Source organism: Suncus etruscus, chromosome 17 (genome assembly GCF_024139225.1).
Source record: "Suncus etruscus isolate mSunEtr1 chromosome 17, mSunEtr1.pri.cur, whole genome shotgun sequence".
NCBI classification, from domain to species: Eukaryota; Metazoa; Chordata; class Mammalia; order Eulipotyphla; family Soricidae; genus Suncus; species Suncus etruscus.
The window spans coordinates 27628865-27651096 of record NC_064864.1 but is presented as its reverse complement, the minus strand read 5'-3'; the positions used below and the strand labels follow the sequence as shown (position 1 = coordinate 27651096).

Sequence of the window (22232 nt, the reverse complement as noted above, 5' to 3'; positions counted from 1 at the left end):
AAATGATCTAAGCACATAAAAACTTATTTATGACCTCAAGTTTTAATAACTATAGAACTACATTACACAAGGTGTCTGACCAAATGAAAAGGTATAGAGTGCATCCAAAAGTAAAATATTCTAGCAATATATAGCTAACTTTTGTTTTAACAATACCTGAACGCTTTTTAATGTATAAAGAAAACGTGACACTCATTTTACTTTTTTTTAAAAAAAGACATTAAAATTGAACAAAGTCAGCATGTAATAATCACCAAATAAGAACTAGGAAATCATACTAAAACAAAAGTATAAAGAAAATATAGTAAGACTATTTTTAAAAATGATTTGGCTCAAAGCAAAGACAAACAGGCCATTTCAATTAGTGACACATATAATTTAAATTTTTCTTAGATGTTTCAGAAAACCAAACTGAAAAACACTTAATAAAAGGAATTTAATTCAAAATTAAATGGGAAAAAAACAGAAACAGGATTAAACTCACCGACTCAGGTCACTTTTCCCATGGTGATGATAGTGGTCGGGATGGCTGAGGTGGTAATGTTCCTGTCCACTCCACCTCTGGGGTGGTCTTTTCCAAAATCCTTCCTGAGACTGTCGAACATTTCTGTCCGTTCGATCAAAGCGGTTCATATTGTCACACTCCACTAGACAGATTTAATAGCAAAAACGCTGTCAATAAGAACTTACTGCTATAAAAGTTAACTACTTGCAGCTTGATAATTAAATGCTGCTAAATAAATAAGGCTTATTAAAAAACTCTAGCATTTATGTCCATTTATAGAACTATTTCTAAAAGATAATCTTTTGGTAAAAATGAACTCTTCATACTCAACTTTCATATTGCAGTCACGTAAGTAATAGTTAATAACCTTGTTTTAAAACAAAAGAATTATTGAAATCAATACATTAGAATTTAAACACTTTTTTAATCAGTTTTAAACTGTTTCCTACATTTGTTTGCTGAAACTAGGTCCTAATTTCAGAAAGAAAGATTTAAAAAAAAAAAAAAGTAGGTTTAGAAGTTTTGAGTCGAATGGAGAACTCACTCCTAAAAATGAATGCCACAATTATTTTTCACTGGTTTCAAGAGCACTAATCAACTCCTATCACAAATCGTAGTTTTAAAATGAGCTCACAGTTAGAAGGTAGACGCTCCAAACTGCCGGCTTGTTCATAAAGTCTAAAATGCCACTGAAAACAAAGCAGTACTTTGCAGCAACAAATAGTACACTCCCTAAAATCCAAATGCCACAAAAACATGAAAAGAATCTCTTTGAAATACCCCAAGCTTCTCTTTCACTTACCCAAACAGTTTTTCCTCCTCACATATCTGAGCACTCACTAAGAGAGTTACTTTGTACAAGGAAGACATTGTGTCTCTGGCTGCCTACTCAGACATAGTTGCATACAAGGCACTGACAAACAAGCCTTCCTTCCTGCTCAACTCCCAGCCCTCCCTGTGGGAAGCAAGCCCAGTTTGCCCTGTGACTCCATCTTCCCTCAATGCTTACATAGCTACTGAGTTAGAACTGTTACTATAAATACAACCAAAAACAAATCCAAATCAGAAGAGGAAAGCTTTCTCTAGATCAAGAATTAATGCTCAAGAAAGTTAAAATCTAGCGTAGACAGAATTACTTATAATAAAGCTTTAGAAATCTATGTAATTCCCCAGTATGATTTTTAACTTATTATGTAAATGACAATGTTCATAGGAACTAAAACCTAAACTGAAATATTGCTTCATTACAGTCTGCCACATAAAAACAAAAATAAAAGGCTATAATAAGGTGTAGATCTTTTTCTTGTACACTGTACACTGTATGTTAAAATAAATTTCTTCAAAGTGCATTATTACTCAAATAGCTCATTTAAAAGCACAAAAATATTATATATTCATTGAAGAAATCAACTTTGGAAAAACTATAATCTTGTATATTTTGAAGAAAAAATTTAAGCCTTATATATTTGTATTTCCAACAACTTCTTGTCAACTCTTTTGGAGAAATTAATTATAGTAAACCTGTTAGGCAAATAAAAGCACAGTTACTATTATGCCAAAGAAGTCAGGAATAAAAAGGGAGATTTCCCAGAGCAATAGCATGTAGTCTCGTAGCATGTTTGCCTTGCATGTAGCCTACCCGGGTTTGATCCCCAGTAACCAATCCATAAGGTCCCTCAAACCTACCAGGAGAAACTTCTGAGTGCAGTCAGAAGTAACCCTTATTGATAGTGATGAAAATATGCTCAGAAAGAGCAATAAATTAGGGACTATTTGACTCATTTCATGAACTATACTCCATGTTAGGCTACAATAAGTGCTCCTTGATGTATTCACCATCTTTTTCAATTTTCTAGATCACATATATGTACAAATACAAAGTGACACTCACACACACACACAAAAGAACTAACTCCTGAGCATAGCTGGTTGAATGTGGCCCAAAATATAAACAAAAATGTGAAATTGCTAAAGAAAAATAATTATTTCCTGCAATGGCGAGAATACAGCCACATGCAAGAAAAATAAATTTAAATAATAACTAAAAACCTCTACATACCTATTAATTCACGTATATATTTCACTGACTGATTTGGCTCAGTTCTTTAAAAAATATTTCTACATGAGATTATGTCATGCAAAACATGTATGTACAAACAGTATGAAAGATTCTCGGTAAACTCAAAATTGAGCTGCCATATGACCCAGCAGTATCTCTTTTGGTTATCTAACCCCAGTACAGTTCATTTGAAAGGATGTATGCACACCACTATTCACTAAAGCATTCAGTTCAATAGCTAAGTTTTAGAATCAACATAGGTGTTCAACACTAGATGAAGAGATAATGAAGATGTGGTACATATATACAATGGAATACTACATAGCTGTAAAGAATAATGCAATCATGCTGTTTGTAGCAACATGGATAAAACTAGAATATACTATGTTAAATTAAGTAAGTCAGACAAAGTAGGATAAATACAGAATGATTTCACATGTGGTATTTAGAATAACTGCATGTAGAAATGCAATAGTCTAAATGGGAATTGTCTCTAACACCCTGGGCCCCGGAGTACAGCGAGGAAAAGAAAAGAAATTGAGTGGAGGAGAAGAAAAACAAATATGAAAGGATTGGGGCCAGGGGCCAAGTGGTCTCAGGTGCAATGGTGGAGATTTAAAAAAAAAAAAAAAAAAAAGGACAGAACTAAATATCCAAAGACAAGAACAATGAAATCAAGAGACCCAAACTCTGACAATCTAACTCTAAATGGGTCTGTTATATTGGCAGTCTGCAGGGTAAATGGTGATTGTTGGATACACTCTGGGAACATGGTGAAGGGAGGTCAACACTGGTGGTAGGACTGGCCCTGATTATTGTATGTCTGAAACCCAACTATCATTTAAATCACAATGATTTAAATAATATAAAATTTAAATTAAAAAATACATATTTCTACATGATATTAAAATGTTGTTTTAGATTAAGCAACTCTATAAAGCTTATAGGGTAATCTTTATTTTCAAATGCTCTGAGTATCTAATTTTAATTCAGTCAGGTAAAAGTATTTATTCTCCTCAAAATAAATTGTCATAAGAATCTTATATGGGGGGCCGGGCGGTGGCGCTGAAGGTAAGGTGCCTGCCTTGCCTGCGCTAGCCTTGGATGGACGCGGTTCGATCCCCCGGTGTCCCATATGGTCCCCCAAGCCAGGAGCAGCTTCTGAGCACATAGCCAGGAGTAACCCCTGAGCGTTACCGGGTGTGGCCCAAAACCCCCCCCCAAAAAAAGAATCTTATATGTACCGTATTTTCGGCGTATAAAACGACTTTTGAAACAAAAAAAAGTCAACCGAAAATCGGGGGTCATCTTAAACACCGAGTATATCCTGAAAAATGTTTCAATATGTCGCTAAACAAAAATTGTCTGAATATTGCCACAAAACGAATTTTCCAACTCGTTCCTGCACCAATCACTGCAAGGCTGCTCGGACCACCTCTCTAACTCAGCCAATCCAATCTACACTGTAAAAAGCCTGCTCAGATTGGCCAGAGTCAGAGAGGAAGTCATTACAGTATAACCTTTGAACCTTTGCTTGTTGTGAATGGCTCACTGTGGTACATACAGTTGCAGTGAATATAGGCCTAAACCTATGTTTTAACTGCAAAATTAGGGAGTTGTCTTATATGCCCAGTCGTCTTATACGCCGGAAAATACGGTAATTAGGATAATATATTCACATTGTACACTAAATACCAAAACACCCCAATAAATACTAGATTATATACTATGGTTAAATACTGTGGGAAATGTCATTGCAAGTATAAATGAGCTGTTTCTGTGTTTGATAAAGATTGTTGCACTACTCAGAAATGGAATCTCCTAGCTGGGAGGATATGGTCTTCCACCAATTCTTCACTATGTAGCTGACACTAGGCAACGTATCTCAGGATGTGGCTTTCCCATTTAACATACCAACAGAATCCAAGGGAGAAAAATTTTTATAAAATTTGTTACTACTAAATCCAACTAATACCTAAAAATAATACCCAGAAGAAATAAAGTAGTCAAAAATAAAACTATAATATCATGTGATTGTATACCAATAAAATGATTAACAAAAATGTAATCTTAAATAATACTCTAGGAGCCCAAATACACAATAAAAGCTCTCTGTACTCCTATGTTTTGCACAGATGAGTGGGGAAAGAAACTGGTATATCTACACAATGGAATACTATGCAGCTGTTAGGAAAAATGAAGTCATGAAATTTGTTTATACATAGGTATGGAGAGTATTATGCTGAGAGAAATGAGCCCAAGGGAAAGAGGAAGACATAGAATAATCACCCTCATTTGTGGAATATATACTGGAAAAAGGTAGAATGTTAATAATATCCATGGACAGTGAGACAGGGTGCCAGGAAAACTAGTCCATAATATAAAGCTTGCCACAAATAGAGGGGAAGTTTAGTTAAAGCAGGAAAGGAATCACTATAACAATGATAGTTGGAAATGACTGCTCTGGACAAGAACTCAGTGTTCAAAGTACACTGCAATCACAGCATCTAAAAGGAATAAAAAGGGAATGAAGGAAGAGAGAGAGAACAAGAAAGAGATACAGAACAAAAAAAATGTCTGCCAGGGAGTAAGGGGAGGAAGCAGGGGGATGGGCAAGAGGGAAATAGGGGACATTAATGACAGAAAATGTGCACCGGTGAAAGGTGTTGGACATTATATGACTGAAACTCATCATGAACAGTTCTGTAACTATATCTTATGGTGATTCAATTAAAGAAGTTCTTTATTAAAAATCAATTTTTAATTAAAAAAAACTGAAGTAACTATACCTTGACTTATACCAAGAAATTAGAAAGATCTTTTACAAATGAGGTAAATTTAAAACAGACTAAGTTAAAAGCATGTTGAAAAGGTATACACTAGGAAGATTTATAAGCCTAAGGATTACACTATAAATATGTCAAATGCTAAGCTTTAACCAGTGTACAATGAAAATTATTAGAAGCTTCTGAACAAGCAAATAAAGCAATACAGCTGTACTTTTTATATTACCAAATTGTTTGCTTGAAAGAAATTTAATTAAAAGGGAGATAATAAATAGGCAATAATCTGTAAATAGAAATTTAGATTCAGAACCAAACAATCAACTAAGATGAAAGAAAAACTTCAGTTTGCCCTTTCAAGCCCATGTTCTCTCTTGAATACTTGAATACTCTCTTACTTATCCTCCCTTCTTTTTTTTTTTTTTTTTTTTTTGGTTTTGGGCCACACCCTGTGACGCTCAGGGGTTACTCCTGGCTATGCGCTCAGAAGTTGCTCCTGGCTTCTTAGGGGACCATATGGGATGCCGGGGGATCGAACCGCCCCCGTCCTAGGCTAGCGCAGGCAAGGCAGGCACCTTACCTCCAGTGCCACCACCCGGCCCCTTATCCTCCCTTCTAATATCTTTCTTTTTGTTTTGTTTTGTTTTGTTTTCGGGCCACACCCGTTTGATGCTCAGGGGTTACTCCTGGCTAAGCGCTCAGAAATCGCCTCTGGCTTGGGGGGACCAAATGGGACGCCGGGGGATCGAACCGCGGTTCTTCCTTTGCTAGTGCTTGCAAGGCAGACACCTTACCTCTAGCACCACCTCGCCGGCCCCCTATAATATCTTTCTAAGAAAATTTCTTAAAAACTATTTTGCTGGGGCCGAAGAGATAGCATGAAGGCAAGGCGCCTTTGCCTTGCATGCAGAAGAACGGTGGTCTGAATCCCGGCATCCATATGGTTCCCCTAGCCTGCTAGGAGCGATTTCTGAGCGTAGAGCCAAGAGTAACACCTGAGTGCTGCCGGGTATGACCCAAAAACAAAGCAAAACAAAAAAACGATTTTGCTTATTCAAAAAATAAAGAGGTAAAAGTATTTTGAGATCCTCCCAAATCATAATACAAACCAAAAATTCTCTTTTTTAAATTATTTTCCCTCATTCTATATCTGTCTGCATATTCACTCCCTTTGACCAAGTAGTTTCCCTAAAAGTCAATTAAGGGTAATAAGGCCACAGAAGAGATAAAACACATTATGGTTCATTTTAAGGCTTGACTCATTCTAAGCTGAGAGTCACACCGACATACTATCCAAATTCTGAATAGATTGGGGGAACAAGAGAGATGGTATAAAAAATGTGTATTTTTTTTTTCACACCCTGTGACGCTCAGGGGTTACTCCTGGCTATGCGCTCAGAAGTTGCTCCTGGCTTCTTGGGGGACCATATGGGACGCCGGGGGATCGAACCGCGGTCCGTCCGGTCCGTCCTAGGCTAGCGCAGGCAAGGCAGGCACCTTACCTCCAGCGCCACCGCCCGGCCCCCAAAAATGTGTATTTTTATACTCAGCAGATCTCAGGTCAGTCCCTAGCACTGCAGATGATCCTCTGAGAACAGCCAGAAATGAACCCTGGGCAGAAAACTAGGAAGAACATCAGAGCATGATGCTCCAGGTATGGTCATAAATAAATAAATAAATAAATAAATAAATAAATAAATAAATAAATAAATAAATAAATAAATTTGGAGAAATGTACAAAAGTTTCAGAAACTGAAGATCCAAAAATCTCAACCTCTATGTTTTTATGCTAGGTTTGATAGAGTAAAATCTTGGAGAAATATGATAGGTTAGGTCAATAAAGTAAACCAGAGGAAACTTAGCAAAGACATATTTTGGGATCCGTAAGGAAGACTCACTTCTCTGGGTGAAGAGAAGGCATTTCACACACGAAGATTTTATGTCCTGATATAGGGAGAACAGGGGGTTAAATTGGCTTGCCTGCTTCTGCCATTTTCTTCAGCTCCTTCAGCTTATATAATATTAAATATGCCAAGGTATTACGGAGTACATTCTGAACTTCATCAGCTTTACAGAGAATCAGAAAAAATTTCAAGATCAACAAAATGTTTTTATGAGAATAGGTACTTGTCTTTGATAGTTATACAGGTAAAGAGGACAAATACACCTCAAGAATAGATACACCTTCAAGAATAGATTTAAAAAAAAAAAAACACTTCAGAAAGCATTCAGAAATACATCCTAAAATAGATGTGATCTTTCTCTCCTTACATTTTGTGAAATATTTTACAGGAAAAAAAAATAATGTAAAGAGACCCATTTCTTTAGTTCCACTGCTTGAAAAAGTCTAAGAAAAAGGAAGATCGGGGCCGGGCGGTGGCGCTGGAGGTAAGGTGCCTGCCTTGCCTGCGCTAGCCTAGGACGGACCACGGTTCGATCCCCCGGCGTCCCATATGGTCCCCCAAGCCAGGAGTGACCTCTGAGTGCATAGCCAGGAGTAACCCCTGAGCGTCACCGGGTGTGGCCCAAAAACCAAAAAAAAAAAAGAAAAAGGAAGATCAAGATTCAGAATAAATTGATGTTCTTCAAGAGTCTTTACCCAAAGCAAGTAAGCACTAAAAGAAGGAGTATTTTTTGTTTGTTTGTTTGGTTTTTGGGGCCTCACCAGTGATGCTCAGGGGTTACTCCTGGCTATGTGCTCAGAAATCGCTCCTGGCTTAGGGGACCATATGAGATGCTGGGGAATCAAACCTGGTCCGTTGTAGGTTAGCAGGTACAAAGCAGACGCCCTACCACTTGCGCCCTGCTCCGGCCCAAGAATTCTCTTAATACACTTACTAGGCACAAATTAAAAATGTGTCTTACATGATAAGAAATAAAAGAAAGGAAGGAGCATTGGTGGCAGGAAATGTGCACTGATGAAGGGATGGATACTGGCCATTGTATGGCTGAAAATTTTGCACATTTTGTAACTGTATCTCGTGATGATTCAATTTAAAGAAGGTATTTATTAATAGTATTTTTTTAAAAAAAATGACAGTACAGTGAATAGGGCACTTGTCTTGCCTATGGCAAAATCAGGTTCAATTACTGATATCTCATATAGTACACCAGCACTTCCAGGAGTAATTCAAACATAGGAGTTACCCTGGAGCATTGCCATACGTGGCCCAACACCTACCCCAAAATCCAATAGTATATGGTGGTGAGTATATAGTATATAGTGGTCACATTGCAATATATTCAAATATTGATTCACTAGTTAATATAATAAAACTAATGTGTGCTACATATCAATTATAGCCCTTTAATAACAAATTTGTCACCCGGATAATATTCAATTTAAGTATATTAGAAGATTTACCAACTTTGTACTAGTATTTTTAACATTCCTGGTCTCTCAAAACAAAACAAAAAGTTTCAGGGTGTAAATACAATACCACAGGATCTGAGAGTTACAATAGTCATTCTCAAGGATACACAGAGAAAATGCCTGTCTTGAAGACAAGCAGGGGGTTGGGGGGAGGAAATGGGGGAGGGGGGGAGGAAATGAGGGACACTGGCACTGAGAAAGTTTTACTGATGATGGAGGGTGTGCATTTTATGACTGAAACCTAATTCTGAACATGTATGTAACCATGATGCTTAAATAATTTAAAAAATAATAATAGTCATTCCCAAATTCCTGATGGTATACACCTAATCCTATTTTATCTTTGTTGTCTATGAAGATCATAAAGTCTGTATATACAATCTACTAGCTTCAAATATATCTCTAGCCTGAAATAGTGTTGGCTTTCTTCTAGTTAAAAAAAAAATGTGAGACATCCCCAAACTTTTCTTCTACTTTACTTCTACTTTTCACAAGTTTCCAAACAAGAACTCAAAGATCTAAATTTTTTTTCTTGGGTTTTTTTTTTTTTTTTTTGGCCACAACTGGTGATGCTCAGGGGTTACTCCTGACTAAGTGCTCAGAAATCACTCCTGGCTTGGAGAACCATATGGGATGTGGGGGATCAAATTGCAATCCATCCTAGGCTAGTGCCAGCAAAGCAGATGTCTTCCTGGTCAGCACCACCACTCAACCCCAAAGATCTGAAATTTAAAGGTAATTCTACTTTCATCTAATGTGTGAATTAGATTTTACTGTGTTCTAAAGATGAGACAAATTCTCAGACCAGCTCCACCCATACATTGTTTTAGCTCTAAAAGTATTTCAGGTATCCAAAGAGAAGTTGTTAAAATGCTATTAAAGTAAAATGCATTATCATGAATGTGACTTATTTTAAGAGGGCAAATCTTTAATCCAGCCCTTAAAACTTTGCATTCATTTGCATTCATTGTCATTTTTCCACTATAATTTTCAATAGTTTACATGTTTCCTGCATATTCTACAATATTTTCCAACTAATTTTTCTTCTAATTCAGATTTTAATGATTTCTATGATTTTTAACATCTATTAAGCTGTTCTATTGGAAAATAGTTCATATCTCCAGAAAATACTGTGCTGCTACTGAATATTTATAAGTGCTCTTAAAGCCTCATTTTGAAGCACTCAAATCCAGAGAATTTTATTTCTTATCCTGTTCATCTTGAGCACTGCCTATGACTTTTCTCTCACTGACTAAACTTTGATTTCTTAACTAGGTTTCTTTTCTTAAATATCCCAAGTGACAGAAAAATTCTGTCTTCAAGTCTTTATCCCTGTAGTAGTACAGTAGATATTAAGATCAACTCTTCAGTCTTTCCTTCAACAAAATTATATATTCAAATTCTCTGCATCAGAACTACTCATAGTGATCAGAGTATAATTCCTGGTCTTGCAAATGTTAGGCGTGACCTAACATTTTTTGTAACACTTTTTGACATCAGTCATGGGAGTAAAGTCTCCAGAGTTCAGATCTCAACGTGAAGAAATACGAGGCCTAAATTCAGTCCCACATAATCCAGAGACCCACTAAGGAGAAAAATGTTTATTTCCAAGAACACTGAGATTCTGACACTTATTTTTACATAGCTGCCTGGCAGTACATTTTATTAATGATATTTGGCCAATATGACAATTGCCAGGAGCAATTTCTGAGTATATAGCAGGAGTAACCCCTGAGCGTTACCAGGTGTGGCCCAAAAATACAAAACGAAAAATAAAAAAGTAATAAAAAAGATAAATTATATTTGTTTTTCTAAACACATTTCTTCTAAAAATTAAACTGTCATAAATGGAAGAGCAATTGGATATGTGCACTGAGAAAAATAAATCAAGAGGCTTGAGCAACAAATCATAGGGGTGGATTGCCTGCATTTGTGAGTTCAATCCACTTCACTATAAGAATCACCCTTATATTTAAAAACTTGTGATATAAATATACCATGCTACTAATAGAATGAAGCTGCGGTTCCTTAAATACTCAAGTGACAGAAAACCTACAAAGTCAGGTTTTAAACATTTATACAAGTTTCAACTGAAGCTATTAACTTCATTTAAGGCTGATTTTCAATCTATAAAGGCTTTCTCAATTGGTATATTTACAAGTATAAGACTGTACATAATATATGTAAAATTGACTATAACCAGCAATTACTATATGCATCTGGAGGGTTCAATTTTGCCTCTACTTACCATTTTCAAGAGGTGTATCCTCAGGCAGATCCACATCAAGCATAAGGTCATCATCTTCCAAATCACAAGATTCAAGATTATTCAGAATATCCTAGGAATGAGAGCATTAAATTACTTGACATAGCTTAAAGAATGTGTACAATAATTATCAAAAAATTATAATGAACTAAGATTAGATTGCTTAATTCAATTGAACAGTTAAGAAAAAATAGACTTAAAATACAAAATTTTAGAACCAGATAGTCTAGAGATTACAGTCCTTGCTTTGCATATTGCCGAACCTGGCTCAAAGCCCTGGCAATACATGAGATACCTTGATCACTATATGGGGTCACTCCTGAACACAAAGCTAGATTAAACACAAGTACAATAAATAAAAGAAAAATTTTGATAAAAAAGAAATACATTTAACTGGTTATAATTTCCTGTCTTCCTACTTAACATAGTTTTTTTTTTATTTTTTAAATAGTATTTACCACTTGTAAAACATTGTTCTTAAGTACCTTATAAATATTAATTCACTTTTTAAATTTCAAATAATCCTCTAATTTAGTCATTAACATTGTAATGCTGTTCTACAAGATAGCTAAAGCTGAATCTGAACATAAGAGATATAGCTCCTGTGTTTATGCTTTGAGGGTAATAATGGTCACAGCTGGCAGTACTTAAGGTCTAGTCCCAGCACCATGCTTGGGATGGTCACTTCAGGCCATACCCAGAAGAGTACCAGGAAGTCACTGAACTGGGTCTTTTGCAGCAATGCATGAGTTCAACTCATTAACCTATCTTCCCGGCAAGCAAGTGTGTGTTCATGTTCAAATTTCCCTAACATGAATAACATAAAATAGTAGAAAATTTCCAAGAATTTGTCGTATTTGGTGTGAGAGTATTATTTCTAGAGACTGATCCACTTACACAAAATAACCTTAAACACAATTCTTGGTTATAGCTTAGATAATATGGCTACAAAAGTGATGTTCACTTTATTATAGGTCTACAAAAAATTTAATTTTTTTCTTGCGTGAATTATACAATGGGGCATCGTTACTTTTTTCATAAGCACACTAAAATGGGAAAATATTATGTATAGAAACAAGTTCTTATCTAATAGAGATAAGAATCCATAAATTTTCTAATACAGGAGCACCTTCCATCCGGAACATTTGTCATGAGGACTCGACTTAAACCTCAAGTGATCAACCGTCCAGCCCAAAAGCCCAGATCTCAACCTGGCACAGTTCCCTATACCAGCACCAGGAATTAACCCCACCCCCACCCCCCAGAGGAGGCCCTAATACTGCTCTGGCACCAACTTGAGCCAGGGTAGGTTCAAATGACACTCTGATGATGAGGAAACAGCAACAATCTTGATCTAAGGGCAGGTTGCCCTTAAGTCATCACCTAACGGTAAGATGAAATCAGAAGACCCTCTGTCCTAGGATCTGTGCAAAAACAAAGATCACTAATTACAAAAGACGGACTACAACAACTGCAACTGAGAAGAATTTTCCCTGGGACCATAAAGAAAGATATCCTAGGCTTTGTCCTAGGATCTGTGCAAAAACCGAGATCTCTAATTACAGAGAACTGACTTTGACAACTGTGACTAAGCAAAACGTTTTTTGGCACCATAAAGAAAAACTTTGGGGGTTGGCAAATGTGTCTGGAACCTGTAGGTGGTCTAATGATAGTATGTTTTGAGGGTAGAGACACCCTGTATCTCTTAGGCAAGGGAATTTCCTTTATTATTTCCCCAAAATTTACTGCCTCTATGAAAAACAAATAAAACTTGCCACATCTGCCACCTTTTTTTTTTTTTACTTTTCTCTTTTCTTTCTTTTTTTAAATTTTATTTATATTTATAGCTTCTAGACAGGGGCTCCCACCATTTACAGAACCATAGAACATGAATCGACTTGTTCTGCCTCATATGTCTATGTCTTCCTACAAATTGAGAGGAAAAAAATGTAAATCAGACCCAGGGGCCAAGCAGTCGCAGGAGTATTGAGTAGAAATAAAAAATGGTCAAAACTAAATACCCAAACTGAAGGCAACTACAATACAATCAAGAGACCCAAACTACAACAAGCTATATACAAGAGACCTGTTACACTAGCAGTCCAGGGGGCTAAGGCTGGAGGTATGGGAGGCATGCTGGGAACTATGGAGGAGGGAGGTCAACACTGGTGGCGGAATGTCACTGTCACTATGTACCTGAAATACAATTGTGAAAGACATGTAATTCACATTGGTCTCATAAAAAATTTTAAAAAAATCTCTATGACATGTATTCTACTCAAATCTTTCTAATTTTGTGCTGTTGGGTTTTCCTTCCAGATATGTTCTAGATAATAAAAACAAACAAAAAAATAAAACCTGGAATAACTATTATTCTTACATACACAAATATACACAAACCAGTATAATTATTTAATCTTGGGGCCAGGCGGTAGCGCTAGAGGTAAGGTGCCTGCCTTGCCTGCGCTAGCCTTGGACGGACCGCGGTTCAATCCCCCGGTTTCCCATATGGTCCCCCAAGCCAGGAGCGACTTCTGAGCACATAACCAGGAGTAACTCCTGAGCATTATTGGGTGTGGCCCAAAAACCCAAACCCCCCCCCCAAAAAAATTATTTGATCTTGACACAAAACCAGTTTACTTTGGGGGGGTGGCTTTTTTTGGGGGGGGGGTCACACCTGGCAGTGCTCAGGGGTTATTCCTGGCTTCAGGCTCAGAAATTGCTCCTGGCAGGCACGGGGGACCATATGGGACGCATGAAAGGCAAAGGCCTTACCTCCATGCTATCTCTCCGGCCCCATGTGGGGGAGATGGCTTTTTTGTTTAGTCATTTTATTTTTACAATAGCAAAGATCAAACCTAGCACCTCAGAAATGAAAAGTATGTACTTTATCACTGAGATCACAAAACCAACTATGACCCACAAAAGCAAGAATTTCTTGGCAGGGTCACATCAGACAGTGCTTAGAGATTATTTCTGGCTCTATATTCAGGAATTACTCCTAGTGGTGCTCAAGAGACCATATAGGATGCTGGAAATCAAACCTGGATTGTTTGTATGCAAGGCCAATGCCCTACCACTGTGCTATTGCTCCAGCTTGAAGCGAAAATATTTGAGTCTCATTCTGGCATGAAATACTATTATTATTACAGTCTATTACTACTACTATTACTACTAATTAATATTACTATTAATTAACATTAATATTAATTAATATTAACAATAGTAATATATTACCACTATTACAGTCTCTTAAAAACCATGATAATACTGCTGGTGGGAATGCCGTCTGGTCCAACCTTTGTGGAAAGCGATATGGAGATTTCTCCAAAAGCTGGAAGTTGAGCTCCCTACGATCCAGCTTTTAAAAGAGTTTTAATCAGTCTTTTGTATATGTTATATATGTGCAAATGATAATAAATAAATAATAAAAAACGTAATAAACAAACAACAAAAACAACAGAGGCCAATAATGGTCACTAATAACAAAAGCAAACAATAAATAAGTGTATAAAAATGCTAAATTGAGGGGCCAGAGAGATAATGCAACGGTAGGGCATTTGACCTGTATGCAGTCGACCCAGAATAGATGGTGGTTTGAATCCCAGCACCCCATATGGTCCCTCGAGCCTGCCAGGAGCAATTTCTGAGCACAGAGACAGGAGTAATCCCTGAGCGCCACTGGATTGACCCAAAACACAAAAACAAAAAAAAAAAAACTAAATTGAATCTTGAGAGGAATCTCATACTCAATTACACTACAAATGGGAACAAACGCATGTAACTTTCACAAGAAGTCAGTTTTTCAAAATGTACCTAAAACTTTGGTGAGGGGGGGTGTCGGGTCACAACAGGTGATACTCAGAGTATTCACTGTTCTGTCGTCAAGAATCACTATTGGTGCTGCTTAAGGTACCATTATCAATGTCATGGATCATAATGTTGACTGGATGTAAGACAAATCCCTTAATTCCTATATAATATTCTTTCTTTTATTATTATTACTATGTTGAGATTTGGGGGTACATCAAGTGGTACTCAGGGCTTACTCGGGCACTGCAATAAGGCATCACTCCTAATGGAACAAGGAGCCATATAGTGTACCTGGGATTGAACCAGTTCTATAATTGAACCTGTGATTGAACCATATGCCAGCACAGTACCTGGTGCTAAAACAACAGATGCTAGCTACTTAGATCATATTAACAAATTTGAACTTTACTCCAACAAAGAATGTGATCAATTTCAATTACTTCCAAATTAAGATATCACTAAAGAAATACTATTCTGGCTACAGTAAAGAGACCAGATATAAATGGGAAAGAAAAGAAGTTAGATAACTATTGCATAATCGCTATGCCATATGACTGTGACCTAATAGCAATCAGTTTCACAGAGAATTAAAAGCACTTATGAAACAAACTTCAGAGTTAGGATCTAAAGGAGCAAAGTTAACTGAAAAAGAAAAGCAATGTATGACTCGGTCATGAACAAAGTTAACTGAGAAAGAAGAGCAATATATGACTAGGTCCCTGGCTTGAGTCATATGTATGATTCCTGTTTAAATAAATTAAAACCAGACCAGATATATAGTAGGAAATGAGAGAATTAATATATAGTGCTATAACAAGATACTGTCACATATGTGCTATACCTTCAAGAAGATATGTCAAACATATAATTATTTAGGAGATTGGAGATTTGAACTGTAGGAGTAAAACCACATAGGTGACAATTGAAAGATGTTAAATAATGAGATTGTAAGCGAGAGTACAAAGTGAGAAAACAGAATCCTATTATCTTTCCTGGACATTTTTTCCATATTCATTTTTATAGAAGGTCTGTTTCTTTGTTATCAATTTTTGAGAAGAGATACTTCTTTCCTTAACAGAGATACTACTAGATCCTGTCATAAAGGTCCAGACAAAGAGAAAGGAAAAAATTGATCTACTATAAATTTTCTTCACTGGCTTAGAAAACCTGCCAACTATACACAAAACGAACTATTTTATTATTAAAAAAGAAAAAAGCATCATTTAACAGGGATTAGCTAAAGTGAGAAAGTTTCTGTCCTGTTTGTTTGTTGTGACAGGCTCCTTCAGAACTGGCAAAGTCTGTAACCTGCTTGGAGCCAGTGTCAAAAAGCAGCTGTTGTAAGTTGGAGGCCATCTAAAACAACCATTAATTAAAAATATTACAATAAAAACCTTTCTCATCTGGTTATTTTCCATCTCCCAAAGAGTTCCACAAGACTTGGTAGACTTAAAATCTTAACTGGGCTAGTATTAAAAGAATTTTAACAGAACATCTTAAGCATCTGAAAATCTTTCTATTCAAAAGAGTGCAACTGGGCTGAAGAGATAGCATGGAGGTAAGGCATTCGCCTTGCATGCAGAAGGTCCGTGGTTTGAATCCCAGCATCCCACATGGTCCCCCGAGCCTGTCAGGAGCAATTTCTGAGCGTAGAACCAGGAATAACGCCTAAACGTTGCCGGGTATGATTCAAAAAACCAAAACAAAACAAAACAAAAAAAAAAAGAGTGCAACTATGAATCAACTAATAGGAGGGTCCAGTGCCTTTTCTTCAACAATATTTATCTTCTTCGATTAACTGGATGATGTAAAATCTGACAAATAAAAATAATCACTGTAAATTTCTTTTAATAATAATGTAATTAAATTGTTATTTTTGAAATAGTTTGCAAATGATAAAATCAGTACATTTGGAGCACAAAAAAGCAATCTCGGGCCCGGAGATATAGCACAGCGGTGTTTGCCTTGCAAGCAGCCGTTCCAGGACCAAAGGTGGTTGGTTCGAATCCCGGTGTCCCATACGGTCCCCCGTGCCTGCCAGGAGCTATTTCTGAGCAGACAGCCAGGAGGAACCCCTAAGCACCGCCGGGTGTGGCCCCCCCCCCCAAAAAAAAGCAATCTCACTCCCAAAAATATCCCTCATACTGTTAAAATTACATCCTTTCTCCATTTATAAGTCCCTGTCAAGCAACAGTCAATTCCCTATCACTGTATTTTTGTCTTTTAAGAATATTGCACAAATAGCCATAGTATAATAAAACCTCTTGGAACTCTTTACTGGTACTTAGCATTGTATTATACCACTGTACCAGTTTTGCATCAATTACTCATTCTAAGAATCATTGTTTTTCTAAATTTAATACTATAAATAAAGTAGCAATCGAATAATGCAAGCTTTCTGTGTGACTATAAGATGTTGGGTAAATGTACACCTAGAGGTTAAATACCCAGGAAGGAGTCTACTGAGTGACAGAGTACATGTTTACTTTCATAAGAAAGAGTTAAACCTTTTAAGTAGTAATTGTTTAACACTTTGCATCCTAATAATTCATTAAATTTCTAGTTCTTCCACATCCATACCAAGATTTATAGTTTCCTTTATTTTGGTATTGTAATAGGTATATTTATCAAATGACTTAAATAATAATGATGAGTATTTTCTTGTGCTATGTGCAGCCTTCAATCCTTTGTGGTGTGATGTCCGCTCAAGTCCTTTAGCCATAATGGAAACCCAGTTAGAATGAAATATTATTGCAGAAAAATAGAGAAGTAAATCAATGAAGTCAAAGTCTTGTTGTTTATTTTATTTTTTTGTTGTTGGGCCACACCCGGTGACGCTCAGGGGTTACTCCTGGCTATGAGCTCAGAAATTGCTCCTGGCTTGGGGGACCATATAGAACACTGGGCATCAAACCACGGTCCGTCCTAGGCTAGCGTGGGCAAAGCAGATGCCTTACTGCTTGTGCCACTGCTCCAGCCCCAAAAGTCTTGTTTTTTAAAAAGAACAAACTAACAGACCTTTAGCTCTATTGAAAAAAAATACACAAATGACAAAATCCAAAAGGAAATTGGACTTATTACAACTAACTTTAACAGAATATAAAAAGTTCTAAAAGAATATGAATATTATACAAATTAGATAAGTTAAAATGGATATATATATGGGCCGGAGCATTAAAAAATGAGAAGTTGTTAACAGAAACTTCCTCAAAGAAAAAATACAGATGGCCAAAGAGACAAAAAAAAAAAATGATGCACATTATCAGTCATCAGGGTGTTGCAAATCAAAACAATAAGATATCATTTCACACAAAGAAACTGGCACACAACACAAAGAACAAAAACAATTAGTGCTAGTGTGGATGTTGGGGAAAATGGACTGTGATTCACTGTTGGTAGGAATGTAGACTGCTTCAGACTTTTTGGAAGACCATTCTTTTTTTTTTTTTTTGGTTTTTGGGCCACACCCGGTAACGCTCAGGGGTTACTCCTGGCTATGCGCTCAGAAGTCGCTCCTGGCTTGGGGGACCATATGGGACACCGGGGGATCGAACCGCGGTCCGTCTCCTAGGCTAGCGCAGGTAAGGCAGGCACCTTACCTCCAGCGCCACCGCCTGGCCCCGGAAGACCATTCTAAAATAAAAGTTTACTTAAAAGTATGAACACTGGTTTCTTAATGAAATTTAAATAATATTATTTTACAGATGTAATAATAAAATACTAGCAATATCAAAATAGGAGTCCTTGATAAAGTCTCTTCCTGGAAAAAAAGACCACGGTACATAGTATAACCCTAAAGATTAGTTAAATGACCAGAAATAGTAAGAGAAAACAACTTCATAATTATGAAATATCACCATAATATAAAATTATATAAATTCCCTTAATATAGTTGGCTCATAACAAGAGAAGTGAACACAAAAAACTACTGATGTGCTTCTATACAAATATTACCACGATACAAAATTAAAAATAAAAATATTCCACTGTATCATAAGGCTTCTTCAATAAGTCAATTCTTTATACATGTGTCTTATGCTCCCAATAAACAATTATCATAGATTTCTTCATTCTTCCTAGGAACAAAACCTATTTTAATACTCAGGAGCACTCAGAAAAATAAACACAGCATATAAAATAGCAAATCTAAGAGTTCCAGAGGAAGCAGTCTATTCAGTGTTTTACTTGGGGAATTTCTGCTCAAATTATTAGTTCTACAAAATATTTTATGAATTCTACTAGAGTTTAGAGAGAAGGGCAGCAAAGGAAAGAAATCAATGCAGGAAGGAAAATGAGAAAGAGAAGTAATGGGGAAATAGGAGTAGGACTTTTATAATACTGGTGATATGGGAAAATGATACAGACATAACCCCAAAGCATAGACTGAACAACACTGAAAACATGAGATCTAATCTGCAACTACCAAATTTTTTAAAGTGCCCAGGAGGAAGAAGGTAGGGGGATGGGAGATATGGGGGTGCAGGCAACAATAGGATACGGGAACACTGATGATGGGAGCTGAACTTGATGGTAGAATTAGTGTTAAAATATCCTACTGCATGAAACTCAACTATTAAAAACTCTGTAAATCATAATTATTAAACTAAATATAAAGGGGAAAATTTAAAAATATTTTACTAGAGTGAAAATAGAATCACCAGAAAATAAAGTAATTTTCCCAATAAAGAGAATAATCTCTGAAACTTGCCAAAGTTACTTTAAAAAGCAATATAATTGTTGCAAATACAATTATGGATGCCCCTCAGCTTGACCTTAAAATTATATCCATGAGAGAGGGGGGGAGGGAGAGAGAGAGAGAGGAAGAGAGAGAGAGAGGGAGAGAAAGAGAGAGAGAGAGAAAATGAAGAAAAATGAAAAATGTCTGCCATAATCTCAGGAAAGGAGGGCAAGGCAAGTCCATTGCCTGCCAAAGTGACCTCCGCTGCATCTATCTCCCACCTGTCACTTTGTCGCTGGTTCTGCTTCACCACTCCTCTACAGCTCTCTGCAAAGACAATTATTGACCAAAACTCCAGGTATATGAGTATTTTGGGCTGACATCACCAAAAGTTCTTTGCAATGAGTGTAGGTACCCTCCCCGCACCTTCCCATATTTCAGAAAGCCCTAGCAGCTAAAAACATGGCCCCCAAAAGCCACAATATCAGAAACAGTGATTGGAATTACGGGACAGCATAACTTCATTTTTTTAATACTAGCATCCCCATAGGAACACACCAATTTAACCACCAATGTGTGTCTACACATACCTAATGTTTAGAAGCAAAAAAAACTAATAAAATCATCAACAAAAGCTTACTGAACAATGACTTAATGATCTCATTGAGAGATACAATAATTTTCACAAAATTTTTGTTGCTGGACTCATGTTTTCTTCTTTTTCATTTTAAATAATTTTGTTCCCACTTACATGGAAACAAAATGTATCATGATCAACTATGTTCTGTGATACATGGTCTTTAATAAATTAATTTATATTTTAAGTTTGCCACAGGAGCAAGTGATTAGGGCTTTTTCTTACATATGGTGAACCCTAGTTTGGTTCCTGGCATCATATATGGTTCCCCAAACTTGCCAGGAGTAATTTCTAAGTGCAGAGACAGGAGCAATCCCTCAGTACTGTCAGGTTAGCCCCACAAAAAAACTCTGCCAGAGAGAAAGTGGAGAGACATTGGTAGTAGTACATGTGCACTGGTGAAGAAAGGATGGGTGGTGGACATAATATGGCTGAAATTCAATCATAAACACCTTTGTAATTTTGTATCTTATGGTGAGTCAATTAAAACTTTTTTTAAAAAATAGGAGCCAGAGAAATAGCCCAGCAGTAGGGTGTTTGTTTGCCTTGTACACAGACGACTCAGGACAGACCTGGGTTTGATCCACATTGTTCTATTTGGTCCCCCAAGACAGGAGCTATGTCTGAGCACAGAACCAGGAGTAAGCCAGGGGTCACCAGGTTTAGCCCAAAAACAAAAACAAAAATAAATAAAAAAATAAAATATATATATTTTTAAAATAGATCAAACATTCTTAAGATTTTCTGGGTGGGTCTCTTTAGATAAAGAGGCAGCAACTGAAGGTGGTGGGGACACTATGTACCACTAGATATTAAACATTCAAGGAAGACTGGTCAAAGAGATACACTGAGCTTGTTTCAAACTGTAGGAAGAGGAGCTAATAATCAAGGACAATTTCTAGAAATTAGAAAAGAAGTGAATTTCTCATAGAGCTCCCAAGTGAAATAAAGCCCAACTGACACCTAGATACAGCATAAGACTAATATTGCTTCTATCTTACTAAACTGTTAAAAAAAAAAAATAACCCAACACTAATTTATGCTCTTTTAAGACACTAGGTTTTGGGAGTTCAATGCAGCAGCAAGAGAAAACTAACACAGTCTGTCATTCTGTTGCCCTTAACAATCATTTGGTTTATTTCTCCTTCTGCTTTGTTTTGTTTTGTTTTGTTTTTGGGGGGCCACACCCGGTGATGCTCAGGGGTTACTCCTGGCTATGGGCTCAGGAGTTGCTCCTGGCTTGGGGGACCATATGGGACACCGGGGGATCGAACCGTGGTCCGTCCAAGGCTAGCGCAGGCAAGGCAGACACCTTACCTCTAGCGCCAGCGCCCGGCCCCTCTCCTTCTGTTTTAAACCCAAAATTTGTGCCCTGTGGAATAAATAAAATTGGTCAATTTAGCACCTGAAAGGGAAGGTGAAAGGAGTTAAGAATTCTAGTGGTTGCAAAGCAAACTATCCCTAACAGTTTTGAAATATGTGGTAGCACTTCAGCAGTAAGACCAAATTCTCATTGGCTTACCAGGGGTCTCAAACTCAACTTACCTGAGGGCCACAGGAGGCAAAGTCGGGGTGATACTTGAAAGCAAAGTCAGTAGTAAGCCTTGAACATTGGGGGGTCTGACTAAAACAACTAAAACAAAACAAAACAAAAAAAGATTCCTCTAGGGCAGGACCACAAAATGTTGTATGGAGGGCCACGAATTTGAGACCCCTGAAACCTTCTGAAAGCTTACCTAACTTAAAACTTTAAACTTTTCAGATAATTTCAATCACATTGATTATAATGGTAAATGACAGATTCCCATTAACAGGTTTGCTAGCCTAGCTAAGCTATTCTATACTGACTGCTGCCTTATCATCGACTTTCTTCAGTTAAGTATTCTATGATGGCCTTAAGCTAAGACTAAACCCTTATGCCGTGTAGGTAACTTACCAATAATACGTAACAGTTGCATGACAACCTGAAGAGTCTAAAGACAAATTTCCCCATTATCTTTGTGTGCCCCTGAGATAAAAATTCCTTAGAAGCCTGCCAAAATTCCCACACTTCTAGGTTCTAACTGATCAATTCAACCTATGCCCAGGAAACATGAAGCACTCTACACAGACACTAAA

General features: G+C 36.9%; 1 protein-coding gene across 4 annotated transcripts in view; it reads right to left on the bottom strand.

Annotated features, from left to right (window-relative positions):
* The window catches only part of CCSER2 (coiled-coil serine rich protein 2), a 124402-nt gene that overhangs the window by 56690 nt on the left and 45480 nt on the right, over window positions 1–22232 (bottom strand). For 3 of the 4 annotated variants that reach the window (XM_049790645.1, XM_049790646.1, XM_049790647.1), the window contains exons 5-6: window positions 10969–11059; window positions 485–647 (exon numbers count right to left, since the gene is read on the bottom strand). In XM_049790645.1, coding sequence (XP_049646602.1) covers window positions 485–647; window positions 10969–11059 — 254 coding nt within the window. Of the gene's footprint in view, window positions 1–484; window positions 648–1307; window positions 1391–10968; window positions 11060–22232 lie in introns of those variants that run through there. The other variant, XM_049790648.1, reaches the window with a different exon arrangement.